Raw genomic sequence first — 15,779 nt, 5'->3', positions numbered from 1 at the left:
CCTCTATTCGCCTATATATTGCACTTACTTTATGACCAGGGCCCTTATTCCCTACATACGTGCACTACTTTTGACCAGGGCCCTATTCCCTATATAGTGCACATTTACCAGAGGCCCTATTCCTATATAGTCACTACTTTAAGACCAGAGCCCATTCCCTATATAGTGCACTACTTTAGACCAGGGCCCTATTCCCTATATATGCACACTTTACTTATTGACCAGGGCCTATTCGCCTACATAGGGCACTACTTTAGACCAAGCCCTATTCCATAATAGTGCACTACTTTAGACCAGGCCTATTCCTATATAGTGCACTACTTTAGACCAGAGCCCTATTCCCTATATAGTGCACTACTTTAGACAGGCCCTATTCCCTATATAGTGCACTACTTAGACCAGAGCCCTATTTCCCTATATAGTGCACTACTTTAGACCAGAGCCCTATTCCCTATATAGTGCACTACTTTAGACCAGAGCCCTATTCCTATATAGTGCACTACTTTAGACCAGAGCCCTATTCCTATATAGTGCACTACTTTAGACCAGGGCCCTATTCCCTATATAGTGCACTACTTTAGACCAGAGCCCTATTCCCTATATAGTGCTACTACGTTTTGACCAGGGGGCTATGGGTTATCAATTATTACACTTTTATAGCGCTATTCATTACATTGAAAAAATCTCAAAGCGCTTTAAAGTAACAAAACAATACAGATAAACCCACATGATAGACAGTCGTGAGAAGTTAATGCTTGAAGTCTAAGGGAGGTGCCTCGCAGGAGAGAGAAGTCTGGGGCAGGAAGGCAGCACGGTCTCTTCAAGGTGTCTCGTTTTCTCTGGCTTTTCCATAGTAGGTGCTCAGCCACTGCAGATATGCATCTGTTGGTCACAGATACCTTAAAAGAAAAGGTAGGGTGTGATCAGAAAACCATCAGTATCCGGTGGGGACCACCGTTTGCCTCATGCAGCGCGACACATCTCCTTCACATAGAGTTGATCAGACTGTTGATTGTGACCTGTGGAATGTTGTTCACTCTTCAATTGCTATGCAAAGTTGCTGGATATTGGCGGGAACTGGAACACGCTGTCGTGCACGTCGATCCAGAGCATCCCAAACATGCTCAATGGGTGACACGTTGAGTATTCAGGCCGTGGAAGAACTGGGACTTTTCAGCTTCCAGGAATTGTGACATGGGGCCGTGCATTATCATGCTGAACATGAGGTGATGGCGGTGGATGAATGGCTCGATAATGGGCCTCAGCATCTCGTCACGGTATCTCTGTGCATTTCAAATTGCCATCGATAAAATGCAGTTGTGTTTGTTGTCCGTAGCTTATACCTGCCCATACATAACCTCACGCCACCATAAGGCACTCTGTTCACAACGTTGACATCAGCAAACCGCTCGCCCACGCAACGGCATACAGTCTGCCATCTGCTGGTGCAGTTGAAACCCGAGATTAATCCGTGAAGCGCTCACTTCTCCAGCGTGCCAGTGCAATCGAAGGTGAGCATTTGCCCAACGAAGTCGGTTACAACGTCGAACTGCAGTCAGGTCAAGACCCTGGTGAGGACGACTAACACACAGATGAGCATCCTGAGACGGTTCTGACAGTTTGTGAAAAAATTCTTCAGATTTGCAAACCCACAGTCTCATCAGCTCGTCTCAGACGAACCCGCAGGTGAAGAAGCGGATATGGAGGTCCTGGGCTGGTGTGGTTACACGTGGTCTGCGGCTGTGAGGCCGGTTGGATGTACTGCAACTCTCTAAAACGATGTCGAAGGCTGCATATGGTAGAGACATTAACTTTAAATTCTCTGGCAACAGCTCTGGTGGACATTACTGCAGTCAGCATGCCAATTGCACGCTCCTTCACTTGAGACTCTGTGACATTGTGTTGTGACAAAACTGCACATTAAGTGGCCTTTTATTGTCCCCAACACAAGGTGCACCTGTTAATGATCATGCTGTTTAATCAGCTTCTTGATATGCCACACCTGTCAGGTGGATGATTATCTTGGCAAAGGAGAAAAGCACTGAACAGGGTTGTAAACACATTTGTGCACAAAATGTAAGATAAATATGCTTTTGTGCGTATAGAACATTTCTGGGATTTTTTATTTCATCCCATGAAACATGAGACCAACACTTGCGTTGACAGAATGGAGGTGAGGATGGACTCAAGGGTTGATGTGTTAAAAAACAGATCAGGATTTGACTGGGGATGATTTTTATTTTTTTGTCACCATTGGCCTCATGGTGAAATTCTGAGCGGTTTCCTTCCTCTTCGGCAACTGAGTTAGGAGGACACCTGTGTCTTTGTAGTGACTTGGTAGGCAGACCATTCCATAAAAATTGAGGCTCTATAGGAAAAAGCCCTGCCTCCAGCTGTTTGCAAGAAATTCTAGGGACAGTAAGGAGGCCTGCGTCTTGTGACCGTAGCGTACGTGTAGGTATGTACGGCAGGACAAATCGTAAAGTTAGGTAGGAGCAAGCCCATAATGCTTAGGATTTATATAGTGTATGAACCAAATGCTTCTATTGCTTTCAGTGGTACTTTCTGTATAGTAGTTGATCCTCATGAATTTAAAAGGAATGATTAGAATGTATGAAACCTGACTGTTTTAGTTCACTCACACTCATTCCTCTCCCCTCGGCCAGCCTCTCCAGAGGGTAGAGAATGAAGTGGACCTCAGGGGGACCAGCATCCATTAGGAACGTTCTCTACCCGCCTCGAGTCACCACCACCATCAGCGATGCCTCCCTCGGTCCCCTCCAGTACCTCCCTCAGGAGCCTCTGCACCAGGAGATTCCTTCTCAGTGGTAAGACTTTACCCCTCACATCTGCACTTCTCAGTGGTAAGACTTTACCTCACATCTGCACTTCTCAGTGGTAAGACTTAACCTCACACCTGCCCTTCTCAGTGGTAAACTTTACCTCACACCTGCCCTTCCCAGTGGTAAGCTTTACCTCACACCTGCCCTTCCCAGTGGTAAGGCTTTACCTCACACCTGCCTTCTCAGTGGTAAGACTTCACATCATATAGAGCTAGCTAGCTGAACCAGTATCTGATTGAAACTCACCAGCAACTATCTGTCATTTCTCCTGTTTGTTCTATTCAGAGTAAAAATCACGGACACTAGAGAAGCTTAACCAAGTTGAATTCTTCCCGACGGGGTCGATACAGCTGTTATTCAGAACAAACATGGCTTCCCCGTGGTAGTATTCATACCCCACTTTGGGTGGAGTCTCCCTTATCGCTAACATTGCATCGTTCTTGCTAAGCAAGGAACTAAGATGATTGAACCATTCAATGGTTTCCCCCTATCCCTGACTCAGCCCTACCAAACTTCATTATGGCACCCTTCATGTCTCTTATGTGACTAATGTTCCTATACTTCTGAGTATAACGATGTTTCCAAGTTTAACCCCGAATCCAACACTCCCGTTATGGCCGGTATGTGTATTCCAAATAAAAGTTACATGCAACCAAAAATCGTTCAGACCTACAATGTATTGTACTGCTGTAGACCTCTACCTGTGCATAGCAGTAAGGTTATTGCTATCCGGGACCTTGGACGTGAGTGATTTTTTTTTATTTTTATACTGAACAATAAAATATAAACGCACATGTAAACTGTTGGTCCCGTTCTTTCATGAGCTGAAATTAAACATCCCGGAAATGTTCCATACGACAAAAAGCTTATCTCAAATTTTGTGCACAAATTTGTTTATAATCCCTTTTTTTTGTGAGCGTTTCTTCATTGCCGAGATAATCCATAATCAAAGTATAAACACAATTTAAATATGTTATTATTTCATAGTAATTTCCAGGTCTGTTTGAGTCTACCGAAATATGGACCTGACCGAGACAATGGGATAGTTTAAATGTTTTTGCAAATAGAAAGGCTCAGTCATTGTAATATAATTTCATGTTGTTTTTAAAAAATCGAAACCGTAACTACATTTTTTAAAAATCGAATCCGAAACTAAAACCGACTTCAAAAAGCACTGATCACTCATCATCAATAGATGTAACCCCTTATCTTTCATCAGTGAGAAATAATCGTTCAAATTAAGCAGTTTTGCACAGATCCATGTGCCTCCAGCGAAGACCTACTCTTCCTCTCCAGTTAGCTTACCACAGGTGTTGGGAGAACGCTAGATGGCTGATTAGCACAGGTGTTGGGAGCACGCTAGGTGGCTAATTAGCACAGGTGTTGGAGACGCTAGTGGCTATTAGAGGTGTGGGAGCACGCTAGGGCTAATAGCCAGGTGTTGGAGCAGCTAGGGGCTGATAGCACAGGTGTTGGAGCCGCTAGGTGCTATTAGCACAGGTGTTGGGAGCACGCTAGGTGGCTAATTAGCACAGGGTGTTGGGAGCACGTAGGTGGCTAATTAGCACAGGTGTGGGAACGCTAGGTGGCCTAATTAGCACAGGTGTTGGGAGCACGCTAGGTGGCTAATTAGCACAGGTGTTGGGAGCACGCTAGGTGGCTAATTACGCACAGGTGTTGGGGAGCACGCTAGGTGGCTAAATTAGCACAGGTGTTGGGAGCACGCTAGGTGGCTAATTAGCACAGGTGTTGGGAGCACGCTAGGTGGCTAATTAGCACAGGTGTTGGGAGCACGCTAGGTGGCTAATTAGCACAGGTGTTGGGAGCACGTAGGTGGCTATTAGCACAGGTGTTGGGAGCACGCTAGGTGGCTAATTAGCACAGGTGTTGGGAGCACGCTACGGTGGCTAATTAGCACAGGTGGGCGCGTCTTGTTTCGATATGCTGTGTGGGAACCCTAAATGTTTTTATAATTTTTCGCTGATATAAAAGATACGTTCCTTATGTTTCCAAACCGTACCGCACGCAATGTTTTTAACATTCAAACGAGCGTATTAGCATCTATAAATGTGTTAAACCTTACAAGTGGTAAGACCTCATGTCTTCACCATTGCACAGTTAGCAAAAACCATAGAGCTATCTATCCCTAACCTACATGTGGTAAAACTTCAGCTAGCTCAACCTAACCTTTCCCCAGTGGTAGGACTTCAGCTAGCTCAACCTAACCCATCCAATGGTAGGACTTCAGCATAATTTCACACACGAAAGCGTAGCATAGCGTAGCTAACCTTTCCCAATGCTAGGACTTTGGCATCACTTCACACAGAAAGCATAGCATAGAGCTAGCTAACCTTTCCCAATGCTAGGACTTTAGCATCACTTCACACAGAAAGTGTAGCATAGAGCTAGCTAACCTTTCCAGTGGTAAGGCTTCAGATTGTAGAGCTAGCTCAAGCTACAGAGCTGGCAAATTACATTTAAATAACCAGCCACTTCCATAGGATAGTTCACCACCACCATGTTAACAGCTATATGTCTCTGTCTGTCTCCTGGTCAGCCATTACCCCACATGCTGCCGCGACGTGTCAATGGGCACAGTACCGGTTACAGCAGCCCCTGCCCCCCCCCACGCCGCACCTCCCTACTCCAGGCTTCCTGCCATACTTCCTGTGAGTATGACATTTAATACAGAACTAAATGATACACATACTTCAGTGCTTTCAGCCACAAGTCTTTCAGACCTAGAATTGTACACCCATTTTAAAGTGAATGTGCTAACGTAACTGAACATACACTCAGGAAGAAGAAAAAAAGTGAATATATAACCACCACCACCAATACCTTGCCCCCCCCCCCCCACTTTCTTAATTGGATCTGGGTGATTAATGTGACGTTTCTGTCTTCTGTGCAGGTCGATGCTTCCTGTGCCTCCTACAGCAGTGGACCAGCCATCAGTCTGGACCTGGATGGATTATACAAATGATAGTTGTAACCATGTTTTGAGGCTATACAGTGTTTGTTTACATTCACATTGGAGTAAATCAAGCTCATCATGTTGGATTCTGATGGGGTACAACATTCTCATGAGGCATTTCTAAATTATATTCTTCAAGAATCAATGGGTACATATCATTAATTTATGAGTCCAAGAATGGATGTAGCAACTGTAGATTACCCCTTTAAATCTGTTTAAATATAAATCTGCATCCCAAATGGCACCCTATTCCCTATATAGTGCACTACTTTAGACCAGGGCCCTATTCCCTATATAGTGCACTACTTTAGACCAGGGCCCTATTCCCTATATAGTGCACTACTTTTGACCAGGGCCTATGGGGTTCAATTATTACACTTTTATAGCGCTATTCATTACATTGAAAAAATCTCAAAGCGCTTTAAAGTAACAAAACAATACAGATAAACCAACATGATAGACAGTCGTTAGAAAGTTAATGGCTTGAAGTCTAAGGGAGGTGGCCTCGCAGGGAGAGAAAGTCTGGGGGCAGGAAGGCAGCACGGTCTCTTCAAGGTGTCTCGTTTTCTCTGGCTTTTCCATAGTAGGTGCTCAGCCACTGCAGATATGCATCTGTTGGTCACAGATACCTTAAAAGAAAAGGTAGGGGTGTGGATCAGAAAACCAGTCAGTATCCGGTGTGACCACCGTTTGCCTCATGCAGCGCGACACATCTCCTTCACATAGAGTTGATCAGACTGTTGATTGTGACCTGTGGAATGTTGTCCCACTCTTCAATTGCTATGCAAAGTTGCTGGATATTGGCGGGAACTGGAACACGCTGTCGTGCACGTCGATCCAGAGCATCCCAAACATGCTCAATGGGTGACACGTCTGAGTATTCAGGCCGTGGAAGAACTGGGACTTTTTCAGCTTCCAGGAATTGTGACATGGGGCCGTGCATTATCATGCTGAAACATGAGGTGATGGCGGTGGATGAATGGCTCGATAATGGGCCTCAGCATCTCGTCACGGTATCTCTGTGCATTTCAAATTGCCATCGATAAAATGCAGTTGTGTTTGTTGTCCGTAGCTTATACCTGCCCATACCATAACCTCACGCCACCATAAGGCACTCTGTTCACAACGTTGACATCAGCAAACCGCTCGCCCACGCAACGGCATACAGTCTGCCATCTGCCTGGTGCAGTTGAAACCCGAGATTAATCCGTGAAGCGCTCACTTCTCCAGCGTGCCAGTGGCAATCGAAGGTGAGCATTTGCCCAACGAAGTCGGTTACAACGTCGAACTGCAGTCAGGTCAAGACCCTGGTGAGGACGACTAACACACAGATGAGCATCCCTGAGACGGTTTCTGACAGTTTGTGAAGAAATTCTTCAGATTTGCAAACCCACAGTCTCATCAGCTCGTCTCAGACGAACCCGCAGGTGAAGAAGCCGGATATGGAGGTCCTGGGCTGGTGTGGTTACACGTGGTCTGCGGCTGTGAGGCCGGTTGGATGTACTGCCAACTTCTCTAAAACGATGTCGAAGGCTGCATATGGTAGAGACATTAACTTTAAATTCTCTGGCAACAGCTCTGGTGGACATTACTGCAGTCAGCATGCCAATTGCACGCTCCTTCAACTTGAGACATCTGTGACATTGTGTTGTGACAAAACTGCACATTTAAGTGGCCTTTTATTGTCCCCCAACACAAGGTGCACCTGTGTAATGATCATGCTGTTTAATCAGCTTCTTGATATGCCACACCTGTCAGGTGGATGGATTATCTTGGCAAAGGAGAAAAGCACATGAACAGGGTTGTAAACACATTTGTGCACAAAATGTAAGATAAATATGCTTTTTGTGCGTATAGAACATTTCTGGGATTTTTTATTTCATCCCATGAAACATGAGACCAACACTTGCGTTGACAGTAATGGAGGTGAGGATGGACTCAAGGGTTGATGTGTTAAAAAACAGATCAGGATTTGACTGGGGATGATTTTTTATTTTTTTGTCACCATTGGCCTCATGGTGAAATTCCTGAGCGGTTTCCTTCCTCTTCGGCAACTGAGTTAGGAGGACACCTGTGTCTTTGTAGTGACTTGGTAGGCAGACCATTCCATAAAAATTGAGCTCTATAGGAAAAAGCCCTGCCTCCAGCTGTTTGCTAAGAAATTCTAGGGACAGTAAGGAGGCCTGCGTCTTGTGACCGTAGCGTACGTGTAGGTATGTACGGCAGGACCAAATCGTAAAGTTAGGTAGGAGCAAGCCCATGTAATGCTTAGGATTTATATAGTGTATGAACCAAATGCTTCTATTGCTTTCAGTGGTACTTTCTGTATAGTAGTTGATCCTCATGAATTTAAAAGGAATGAGTTAGAATGTATGAAACCTGACTGTTTTAGTTCACTCACACTCATTCCCTCTCCCCTCGGCCAGCCTCTCCAGAGGGTAGAGAATGAAGTGGACCTCAGGGGGGACCAGCATCCATTAGGAACGTTCTCTTACCCTGCCTCGAGTCACCACCACCCATCAGCGATGCCTCCCTCGGTCCCCCTCCAGTACCTCCCTCAGGAGCCTCTGCACCAGGAGATTCCCTTCTCAGTGGTAAGACTTTACCTCACATCTGCACTTCTCAGTGGTAAGACTTTACCTCACATCTGCACTTCTCAGTGGTAAGACTTAACCTCACACCTGCCCTTCTCAGTGGTAAGACTTTACCTCACACCTGCCCTTCCCAGTGGTAAGGCTTTACCTCACACCTGCCCTTCCCAGTGGTANCTTTACCTCACACCTGCCCTTCCCAGTGGTAAGGCTTTACCTCACACCTGCCCTTCCCAGTGGTAAGGCTTTACCTCACACCTGCCCTTCTCAGTGGTAAGACTTCACATCATATAGAGCTAGCTAGCTGAACCAGTATCTGATTGAAACTCACCAGCAACTATCGTCATTTCTCCTGTTATGTTCTATTCAGAGTAAATAACTCACGGACACTAGAGAAGCTTAACCAAGTTGAATTCTTCCCGACGGGTCGATACAGCTGTTATTCAGAACAAAAACATGGCTTCCCCCGTGGTAGTATTCATACCCCACTTTGGGTGGAGTCTCCTCCTTATCGCTAAACATTGCATCGTTCTTGCTAAGCAAGGAACTAAGTGATATGAACCTTCAATGGTTTCTCCCCTTATCCCTGCACTCAGCCCCTACCAAACTTCATTATGGCACCCTTCATGTCTCTTATGTGACTAATGTTCCTATACTTCTGAGTATAACGATGTTCCAAGTTTAACCCCGAATCCAACACTCCCGTTATGGCCGGTATGTGTACTTCCAAATAAAAGTTACATGCAACCAAAAATCGTTCAGCACCTACAATGTATTGTACTGRTGTAGACCTCTGACCTGTGCATAGCAGTAAGGTTAGTGCTATCCGGGATCCTTGGGACGTGAGTGATTTTTTTTATTTTTATACTGAACAATAAAATATAAACGCAACATGTAAACTGTTGGTCCCGTCTTTCATGAGCTGAAATTAAACATCCCGGAAATGTTCCATACGCACAAAAAGCTTATCTCAAATTTTGTGCACAAATTTGTTTATAATCCCTTTTTTTTTGTGAGCGTTTCTTCATTGCCGAGATAATCCATAATCAAAGTAATAAACACAATTTAAATATGTTATTATTTCATAGTAATTTCCAGGTTTCTGTTGATGTCTACCGAAATATGGACCTGACCGAGACAATGGGATATTTTCAATGTTTTTGCAATAGAATGTTCACTATTTTTGGAATTTCCATTAAAAAGCTCAGTCATTGTAATATAATTTCATGTTGTTTTTAAAAAATCGAAAACCGTAACTACATTTTTTAAATAATCGAATCCGAAACTAAAACCGACTTCAAAAAGCACTGATCACTCATCATCAATAGATGTATACCCCTTATCTTTCATCAGTGAGAAATAATCGTTCAAATTAAGCAGTTTTGCACAGATCCATGTGCCTCCAGTCGAAGACCTACTCTTCCTCTCCAGTTAGCTTACACACAGGTGTTGGGAGAACGCTAGATGGCTGATTAGCACAGGTGTTGGGAGCACGCTAGGTGGCTAATTAGCACAGGTGTTGGGAGCACGCTAGGTGGCTAATTAGCACAGGTGTTGGGAAGGCACGACTAGGTGGCTAATTAGCACAGGTGTTGGAGACGCTAGTGGCTGATTAAGCACAGGTGTGGGAGCACGCTAGGTGGCTAATTAGCACAGGTGTTGGGAGCACGCTAGGTGGCTAATTAGCACAGGTGTTGGGAGGCACGTAGGTGGCTTAATTAGCACAGGTGTTGGGAGCAGCTAGGTGGGCTAATTAGCACAGGTGTTGGAGCACGCTAGGTGGCTAATTAGCACAAGGTGTTGGGAGAGCACGCTAGGTGGCTAATTAGCACAGGTGTTGGGAGCACGCTAGGTGCTAATTTAGCACAGGTGTTGGGAGCACGCTAGGTGGCTAATTAGCACAGGTGTTGGGAGCACGCTAGGTGGCTAATTAGCACAGGTGTTGGGAGCACGCTAGGTGGCTAATTAGCACAGGTGGGCGCGTCTTGTCTTCGATATGGCTGTGTGGGAACCCTAAATGTTTTTATAATTTTTCGCTGATATAAAAGATACGTTCCTTATGTTTCCAAAACCGTACCGCACGCAATGTTTTTAACATTCAAAACGAGCGTAGTTAGCATCTATAAATGTGTTAACCCTTCACAGTGGTAAGACCTCATGTCTTCACCATTGCACAGTTAGCAAAACCATAGAGCTATCTATCCCTAACCTATCCCAGTGGTAAAACTTCAGCTAGCTCAACCTAACCTTTCCCCAGTGGTAGGACTTCAGCTAGCTCAACCTAACCCATCCCAATGGTAGGACTTCAGCATAATTTCACACAGAAAGCGTAGCATAGCGCTAGCTAACCTTTCCCAATGCTAGGACTTTGGCATCACTTCACACAGAAAGCATAGCATAGAGCTAGCTAACCTTTCCCAATGCTAGGACTTTAGCATCACTTCACACAGAAAGTGTAGCATAGAGCTAGCTAACCTTTCCCAGTGGTAAGGCTTCAGATTGTAGAGCTAGCTCAAGCTACAGAGCTGGCGAAATTACCATTTAAATAACCAGCCACTTCCATAGGATAGTTCACCACCACCATGTTAACAGCTATATGTCTCTGTCTGTCTCCTGGTCAGCCATACCCCCACATGCTGCCGCGACGTGTCAGTGGTCACAGGTACCGGTTACAGCAGCCCCTGCCCCCCCCACCGCCGCCACCTCCCTACTACCCAGGCTTCCTGCCATACTTCCTGTGAGTATGACATTTAATACAGAACTAAATGATACACATACTTCAGTGCTTTTCAGCCCAAAGTCTTTCAGGACCTAGAATTGTACACCCATTTTTAAAGTGAAGTGCTAACGTAACTGAACATACACTCAGGAAGAAAGAAAAAAAGTGAATATTTATAACCACCACCACCAATACCTTGCCCCCCCCCCCCCACTTTCTTATTTGATCTGGGTGATTAATGTGACTGTTCTGTCTCTGTGCAGGGTCGATGCTTCCTGTGCCTCCTACAGCAGTGGACCAGCCATCAGTCTGGACTGGATGTTAGATGATGTGGAGATGGAGAACTATGAGGTGAGAGGTCATCAATACACTTAGTGATTCTTTCTGTGTGTTTCTGTGTTTTTGGTATCTGCGTTATTAATATTGCTTGGCCAGTTGTTTTGGATGTTTTGTTTACATGTATTTCCGAATGATCCACTAGGATTTCTGCAGGTAGAAAATCCTGGAAATCGTCTTTAGCTAGAACACAATCAATCAATATAAATTTGTGCGCGCACGTGTTTGGGGGGGTGGGGGGTTTGCCGAACGCGGGGGAGGCGTAGCCGAAGCCGGGGGAGGCGTAGCCGAAGCCCTGGGACGACAAGCGGGGGGAGGCGTAAGCCGAAGCCCGGGGGAGGCGTAGCCGAAGCCCGGGGGGAGGCGTAGCCGAAGCCCGGGGGGAGGCGTAGCGAAGCCCCGGGGGGAGGCGTAGCCGAAGCCGCAGGGGGAGGCGTAGCCGAAGCCGAAGCCCGGGGGGAGGCGTAGCCGAGCCCGAAGCCCGGGGGAGGCGTAAGCCGAAGCCGAGCCCGCGGGGGAGGCGTAGCGTTGCCGCACCCGGGGGGAGGCGTAGCGTTGCCGAAGCCCGGGGGGAGGCGTAGCGTTTGCCGAAAGGCCCGGGGGGAGGCGTAGCGTGCCGAAGCCCGGGGGGAGGCGTAGCGTTGCCGAAGCCCGGGGGAGGCGTCAGCGTTGCCGAAGCCCGGGGAGGCGTAGCGTTGGGAAGCCGGGGGGAGGCGGTAGCTCTACGAATGTTAATTGACAAAAAGCCTATTATTTGGCAGGGAGTATTATTTGTAGATCAGTGATTCTACACGTCACTTTGATCAAGCTTCCTCTCCGCGGACCTCGGAAGTTAAATATAGGTAAAATGGGGGCAGTTTAGGTGGATACCCCACCTAACGCTCCACAACGATTGATTGATTGATTGATTGATATGATTGGAGACCACTTGTGTCAATTAGAGGCTGGGTTTAGGCTGGGTTTCTCTGTACAAGCACTTTGAGATATCAGCTGATGTACGAAGGGCTAATATAAATAATTTTGATTTGATTTGAAGACCATTTCCTTTAATTTCTACCTGCAGCAAACCTAGTGGATAATGCTGGCCATTACCGGTCAATATAAATGTAAATAAACCAAAACAACTGGCCTTAATTAAATATGTATGTCTCTCACACCCCCTCTCAGGCATTTACTGAACCTGGCTGAAAGACTGGGAGAGGCTAAACCCGAGAATCACCAAAAAGGCAGACATTGAACAGCTTCCATCCTAAAGGTTCAACCTCGACAACCATCAATCTGACAAACGCGTAAGACAATCTTCTACTTGCCTTTTTCTTGTGTTATACCACCCACCTATCCATCTGACTGGCTGGCCAAGTAGGCTGGGCAGAAAGAAAAATCATTTGAACCAATCACTTTCAGTCTTATACAGTATTTACTATATACCGGTATTGATGCACAGACCGGTTTGGGCTTTTAATTTCTTTACGGTATTCAATATTTGGTTTGTTAATGTGATACACAACGCCGGGACGTGTAATGTCCGTTTTTACTCCGTTGCTACTTGAGTTGTTTTTCTCCCTCTCGCACCGAGCCCCTGCCCCCTCTCGCGCCGAGCCCTGCCCCTCTCAGCCTGCCGGAGCCTGCCCCCTCTCGCGCCGAGCCCTGCCCCTCTCGCGCCGAGCCCTGCCCCCTCTCGCGCCGAGTCTCGTGCCCCTCTCGCGCCGAGCCCGCCCCCCCTCTCTCGCTGCCGAGCCCTGGCCCCCCTCTCGCGCCGAGCCCCGCCCCCCCTCTGGCAGCAGACATTGTGGGCTAGGTTAGGAATGCTGTGTTGCACGTGTAGCGCAAAATTTTACGTGGCTTCATTACGTCATGTACCAACGTTATATAGGTATGCACGTCAGCTTTGACATCGGTTTTATACATCGGCGTTAAGCTAGACATCGGCCGATGTTGGCATTTTTAGCTAATATCGGCCGATTCCGATATGTTCGCCAATATATTGTGCATCCCTAGTGACAACGATGCTGCTTTCGACAAGCGTTCTATAACTACAATAGTACGACAAACTAATATCTGCTAATTTGTATTTTCTTAGGAAGTTGTGGCTAAAATAAATAGTTTTAGCCGCTAATCGCTATGTAGCTGGCTAGCTAGCTTACTAAATGTACACTGACCAAAAAATATATGCGCAAATTCAAAGATTTTACTGAGTTACGGTTCATATAAGGAAATCAGTCAATTGAAATAAATAAATTAGGCCCTAATCTATTGGTTTCCACATGACTGGGAATACAGATATGCATCTGTTGGTCACAGATACCTAAAAAAAAAGTAGGGATGTGGATTAGAAAACTAGTCTGTATCTGGTGTGACCACCATTTGCCTCATGCAGCGGGACACCTCTCTTTTGCATAGAGTTGGTCAGGCTGTTGATTGTGGCCTGTGGAATGTTGTTCCAGTCCTCTTCAATGGCTGTGTGAAGTTGCTGGATATTGGCTAGAACACACTGTCGTACATGTCCATCCAGAGCATCCCAAACATGCTCAATGGGTGACATATCTGGAGAGTATGCAGGTCATGGAAGAACTGGGACATTTTCAGCTACCAGGAATTGTGACATGGGGCCGTGCATTATTATGCTAAAACATGAGGTGATGGCGGTGGATGAATGGCACTAAAATAGGCCTCAGCATCTCGTCACGGTATCTCTGTGCATTCAAATCGCCATCGATAAAATGCAGTTGTGTTCGTTGTCCGTAGCTTATGCCTGCCCATACCATAACCCCACCGCCACCATGGGGCATTTAAACAAATAAAATTTGTTTAAATGTCGTAACCTGTTTTTGCTTTGTCATTATGATGTATTGTGTGTAAATTTGTGGGAGGAAATTTAATCCATTTTAGATTTAGGCTGTAACGTAACAAAATATGGAAAACGTCAATAGGTCTGAATAGTTTCCGAATGCACTGTCTCATCTTTTGACAGGTGTATTATACCCAAGTTCGTTGTGGTTTGTGTTTTAGAAGAGTGCAAATGGCGGATGTCGCTGCATTTCCGTAGACTATTGAGGTGAATGATTAATCTGTGTGATCTATTGATTACAGTAGAACAAACTAGCTTTTCAATTTCAGTCTGTGGTGACCACTTGGTAAATGTTGACACGTGACCCTTTTTTAAGGTACTTGTTCAGCAAAATACAACTCAGCTAAAAATAAACGTCCCTTTTTCAGGACCCTGTCTTTTCAAAGATAATTTGTAAAAATCCAAAATAACTTCACAGATCTTCATTGTAAAAGGGTTTAAACACTGTTTCCCATGCTTGTTCAATGAACCATAAACAATTAATGAACATGCACCTGTGGAACGGTCGTTAAGACACTAACAGCTTACAGACGGTAGGCAATTAAAGTCACAGTTATGAAAACTTAGGACACTAAAGAGGTCTTTCTACTGACTCAGAAAAACACCAAAAGAAAGATTCCCAGGGTCCCTGCTCATCTGCGAGACAGGTACAGGATGACAACAACAACTGCCCGAGTTACATCAGGAACGCACAATCCCTCCATCGGTGCTCAGACTGTCCGCAATAGGCTGAGAGAGGCTGGACTGAGGGCTTGTAGGCCTGTTGTAAGGCAGGTCCTCACCAGACATCACCGGCAACAATGTCGCCTACGGGCACAAACCCACCGTCGCTGGACCAGACAGGACTGTCAAAAAGGGCTCTTCACTGACGAGTCGCGGTTTTGTCTCACCAGGGGTGATGGTCGGATTCGCATTGATTGTCAAAAGGAATGAGCGTTACACCGAGGCCTGTACTGTGGAGCGGGATTGATTTGGAGGTGGAGGTTCCGTCATGGTCTGGTGCGGTGTGTTACTGCATCATCAGACTGTGCCTGCAATGACAACAAGCTATCTCAACGCTGTGCGTTACAGGGAAGACATCCTCCTCCCTCATGTGGTACCCTTCCTGCAGGCTCATCCTGACATGACACTCCAGCATGACAATGCCACCAGCCACACTGCTCGTTCTGTGCGTAATTTCCTGCAAGACAGGAATGTCAGTGTTCTGCCATGGCCAGCGAAGAGCCCGGATCTCCCATTGAGCACGTTTGGGACCTGTTGGATCGTAGGGCGAGGACCTAGGGCCATTCCCCCCAGAAATGTCAGAGAACTTGCAGGTGCCTTGGTGGAAGAGTGGGGTAACATCTCACAGCAAGAACTGGCAAATCTGGTGCAGTGCATGAGGAGGAGATGCACTGTGGTACTTAATGCAGCTGGTGGCCACACCAGATACTGACTGTTACTTTTGATTTTGACCCCCACTTTGTTC

General features: G+C 46.1%; 1 protein-coding gene across 1 annotated transcript in view; it reads left to right on the top strand.

The window, feature by feature from the left end:
• Positions 1 to 15,779, top strand: part of LOC111956012 (RING finger protein 44) — a 29,173-nt gene that overhangs the window by 7,509 nt on the left and 5,885 nt on the right. Inside the window, 7 exon segments of the mRNA XM_070438778.1 lie at positions 8,244 to 8,411; positions 11,030 to 11,145; positions 11,392 to 11,417; positions 11,420 to 11,501; positions 12,631 to 12,670; positions 12,672 to 12,752; positions 13,015 to 13,016. Coding sequence (XP_070294879.1) covers positions 8,244 to 8,411; positions 11,030 to 11,145; positions 11,392 to 11,417; positions 11,420 to 11,501; positions 12,631 to 12,670; positions 12,672 to 12,752; positions 13,015 to 13,016 — 515 coding nt within the window.

The sequence above is a fragment of the Salvelinus sp. IW2-2015 genome, linkage group LG1 (genome assembly GCF_002910315.2).
Source record: "Salvelinus sp. IW2-2015 linkage group LG1, ASM291031v2, whole genome shotgun sequence".
Taxonomy (NCBI): domain Eukaryota; kingdom Metazoa; phylum Chordata; class Actinopteri; order Salmoniformes; family Salmonidae; genus Salvelinus; species Salvelinus sp. IW2-2015.
Note: the sequence above shows the minus strand (reverse complement) of the source record. Positions and strands in the feature narration are given on the sequence as shown.